This window comes from Austrofundulus limnaeus, unplaced genomic scaffold, assembly GCF_001266775.1.
Source record: "Austrofundulus limnaeus strain Quisiro unplaced genomic scaffold, Austrofundulus_limnaeus-1.0 Scaffold8, whole genome shotgun sequence".
NCBI classification, from domain to species: domain Eukaryota; kingdom Metazoa; phylum Chordata; class Actinopteri; order Cyprinodontiformes; family Rivulidae; genus Austrofundulus; species Austrofundulus limnaeus.
Genome location: NW_013952410.1, coordinates 3,221,855 through 3,226,029, shown reverse-complemented (window position 1 = coordinate 3,226,029; position 4,175 = coordinate 3,221,855). Strand labels below are relative to the sequence as shown.

At 34.6% G+C, this 4,175-nt stretch overlaps 1 protein-coding gene across 3 annotated transcripts in view; it reads left to right on the top strand.

Moving 5' to 3' along the window:
- Positions 1-4,175, top strand: part of pex5la (peroxisomal biogenesis factor 5-like a) — a 108,620-nt gene that overhangs the window by 54,408 nt on the left and 50,037 nt on the right. For all 3 annotated transcript variants that reach the window (XM_014000318.1, XM_014000314.1, XM_014000323.1), the window contains exon 2: positions 3,368-3,479. In XM_014000318.1, the coding sequence (XP_013855772.1) occupies positions 3,368-3,479 (112 nt within the window). The remainder of the gene's footprint in view (positions 1-3,367; positions 3,480-4,175) is intronic.

The window sequence follows — 4,175 nt, the reverse complement described above, 5'->3', positions numbered from 1 at the left end:
AGACAGACAGACAGACAGACAGACAGACAGACAGACAGACAGACAGACGTGACCGAAAACATTACCTCCTCCCCTTGGCGGAGGTAACAATTGTGGTAAAAAAAATTGCTGAAAGATTTTTAAACTGTCTCAAGTGACGAAAATGAAACTATAGTATTTAATGTATTTTTAATATATACAGTGTAAAAAGTTCAGATTTTCAGCCATTTATTTAAAAAAACCTGTCTTAAAAATCCCAGTCTGGTCTTGTTTGTTGGTAATGTTTTTTATGCAAAACGTTAAATGTTTACTATAATAATTACTGGGAATCATTATAGATCCTTAAACATAAATCTTACCTTCAGCAGAGTCTGTTTAAAAACAGGTTTGATGAATAAACTAAACTTTTTTCAGCTTAAAACCAAAACAGATAATTRTCTGACCTCCCAGACAAAATGTCAATTGAAAAATACATTTAGGTGCAATGAAGCAGTTTGTTCAAAGTTTAGAATGTTTCTCTTAAATATGTGTTTGTTTTGTCTTTTGAGATTGAATAATTTGCTATAGGACCTGTAACTACTCATAAACTAAATGAAGTCACRCATGCAGATATGTTTATTAAACCAACATMCATGCAGTMACTTWTGTATAACAGTTGTTCTTTTGTTCAATAAATATGAATATAAAATGTTTAAAACAAACAATAAATTACTACTTTAACGAGCTGAAGTACAACGGCATAAGACACCTGTGGTGCCGACTCCTTTGCGGTTGTGGTTCTGGTAAAAAATCTCTGCTATGTACTTGTGACTTCAGTAAACTTCTCATATTTAGCTTTGTGCAGCGTGTTGTAGTGGAAACTTATATTAAAATCCTTCATGGCAGACAGCATCACTATAAACACATACAGTAGGTTTGCCTTGAAATTCTGTAAACTGTTTTGAAAGAATAAATGTCCTAAGAGCTGCTTTAAATGTTTTTTTTTTTTAAGTTAAAAAAATGGCGGGCTGTGTGGAAGTCACCCATGGGCCTCCGGTTGCCCATCCATGGTCTTTCTAGTCTCTCTTCTCACTGTCGAGGTTGGCAGTTCATTAGTTAAACAATGTTTTAACCTACATTTTATCTGATCAGTGAGTTGATAGTAAAAAAAAAAAGGTTACAATAAAGGTGACAAACTATTTAAAGGGACTCATCAAAGCCAGCAGTTTTATGGTCATTATTTAGATTTTGTGAAGTCTAAAGCCACAAAGAAATAAAACTTGAATTTCTCACATCTCTGGCAGCTGAATGTGACTTAATCCTCGTTTAGACTCAATCAACTTCAGATAATCCAACAGAGTTTACAAACGACTGAATACATAAGACCTTTCTTTTAAAAAGTCACTTCATTCCCTCCCTATAATTTGTCACAGTGGTGAAGACCTCAGCAAACACTCAGCAGCTGGGGTGAAATCAGTTTACTTCACAAAATAAGACTTCCTGTGAACCACATCTTTATTCTGACACCAGCACAATTTCCCAAACTGCMTAATTACGTTTCCTGGGTCAGCTTTCTCACAGCGCAGCACAAACTCTCACACAACAAAGAGGTGACCTCTCTGGGTTTATATTTATGCTTATTTCAAAAGATTCCTGAAAACTGCAAGGTTTCTCCTTAAGCTCGACCTCATCATTGAGTCCATCTTTTTGTCAAATGTCTATAATAATAAAGTAAAAACAATGGAGTAAAACTAAATTCATACATTAATCATCGTGTTAGCTTCTTGTTAGCYGAGTCTGTGGTAAATTTCAAGATTAAAACAAAAGATTGGCAGTGGATAAATCTTTATTGTTTATCATTTCACATATAAGCATGATACACACATATATAATGCGTACGGTTTTGAATCCATCCGTTTTCAGCCGGCATATGTCAGATTGTGTTTCATCCCTTATAATTTAACCCTCTGCATTATTGTTAAATTCTGTTTGCAAGCGCAGCAAGGAGAACAACACTAGTGACCACGATGTTTCATCACCATTACTCTACACGGGCTGGCAAGCWACTGTAATGGCAACTTCTCCATCTTTTTAGGCCTAAAACTCCTATTCACCTCTGAATTATGAAGGATTGGCTGGTAAATTGTTTCCAGCTGCACCTGGAGTGTACCGAGGCGTCAGAGTGCTGATAATGAACTGAAAGTAGCTCGTTCCAAACTGATGCATCGTGAGGGACGAATATTTTCATGGTTTGGWAGGTGAACTGTGCAGTGATGGTCAAATAAATACTGCTGGGACGTGTCGATCAGGTGCAGCATAGTTCAGTGGTCATTAGTGATTGTGTGGTGAGAATGTTGTACATGAACTTTAGTAACCTGTTCATCTATCTGTAGCAGAATTACATTTTTAGACACTTTGACAAACTTTTTTAATGTTGCGATGTTTAGTGTGCATGTTAACATTAAAATGTTGTTCTCAGTAACTTTGGCTTTTGTGTATCTTAGATTTCTATGCAGTAATCTCTATCTATCTATCTATCTATCTATCTATCTATCTATCTATCTATCTATCTATCTATCTATCTATCTATCTATCTATCTATCTATCTATCTAGAAACTGAAAAAAAAAGTCCAGCAGAGACCTGAACAATGCTTTATCCTTTAGTTCAGTGTTTTCAAAGTGGGGTGCCCCTGGAGGACCGCCAGGAGAACCTCAGAAAGCTAGAGGGAAGATAAGAAAAAAACACAAAAATTCAAATAACTGTTTTAACATAAAATCTATTCAGCTTTTCAGTCATTTTAAATTTTAATTTATAATAAAATATTGAAATATTATTTAAGAGAACTTAAGAGAGGTTTGATTTCTGTTATTGTTTTCTTATCTCAATGTTTTAACAGATGTTAAGAATAAAATAGGAGCAACTTATGTTTTTGAAGCAAACACTTTAGAAAAACTAACTAAAGGCATGATTTAAAATATGAATGGTATGTCATTTTGATCATTTATAGTAAATAACTAAATGTTTAACATATAGACCTTCAGAACGCTCATGAACAGGATTCTTAGCAAAAATAAAAACAATTAAATGAAAAAAAAATTATAAAGAGTGTTTTAAATTGTTTTAACAAAATCTAAAATCATTTTATGAGTTCTGAACCATTAAAAATTGATTTTAAATCAATAGCTAATTTAAAATTTATGACATCCTCCCTTTCAAAATGAATAATTCTGTTTTAAATAAAAATGTGTAACTAAACTGTAGTGTTCTCCTCCTTAAAAAACTTTTGTTCTGATGCAGGGATTTGTCAGAATGTGGGGGGTTGGGGTATTTGCAGAGGATTTAACTTGAGTTTCACAGAAACATGCCATGTTGGAGCTTGAACTGTCTTCATCCATTTGTCCTTACAGCTGGTGAGCGAGCAACAAGAGAGCCGGCCGCTGTTAAGCCCTTCCATCGACGATTTCCTCTGCGAGACCAAATGTGATGGGAATTCCCGCCCAGTGACTTCCAACACAGCTGGTAAGGCTCTCATATTTCAGTCTTTAAAACTGCTGAGAATGCAAAACACAGGAGGAACTGCACTCATTGTTTTTTTAATCTGAATTATCAAATGTTTGCTAAATAACCCCACTTTATCACTCTTTCACATTACCTTGATATACAGCAAATAATCAGTGGTGCCTGAACAACAATTAAATGTTTATCAGAGTCCTGCCACCTTGGCGCTCAAATCAAATGAGATTCTCAACAGGACCATGCTTTTTCCAAATATAAAATGCTCTTTTCTATAAGATAATAAATGTTGCTCTAGTTCTTGCCTGTAATTCACAGGATTTTTAAAAAATGGTCAGTTTACTATGGAGGACCTAATCTGACATAAATAAAAATAAAAGCAGAAATGTATAAATGCAAGGAGGAAAACATATACCTGTGCTTTGTTTTTAACTAAACTTTACATGAAACTGATGCAGCACAAGCATGCACAGTGGATCCTGCTCCTTCCTGTCTGTTGACCAACAGGTGAGGAGCTGAGCCAAGAAGGACCACCCACCTTATTTGCATAATGAGGCAGAAATGCATAAGGAGATGTAAATACAGGAGACAGAGAAATGTAAAAGCAACACATGGAAATAAATAGACTTCGGGGAAAAATATTAAAAAATGAAATATAATCATTTAAGAGACACTGATGCATGTATATATACAGTATATATA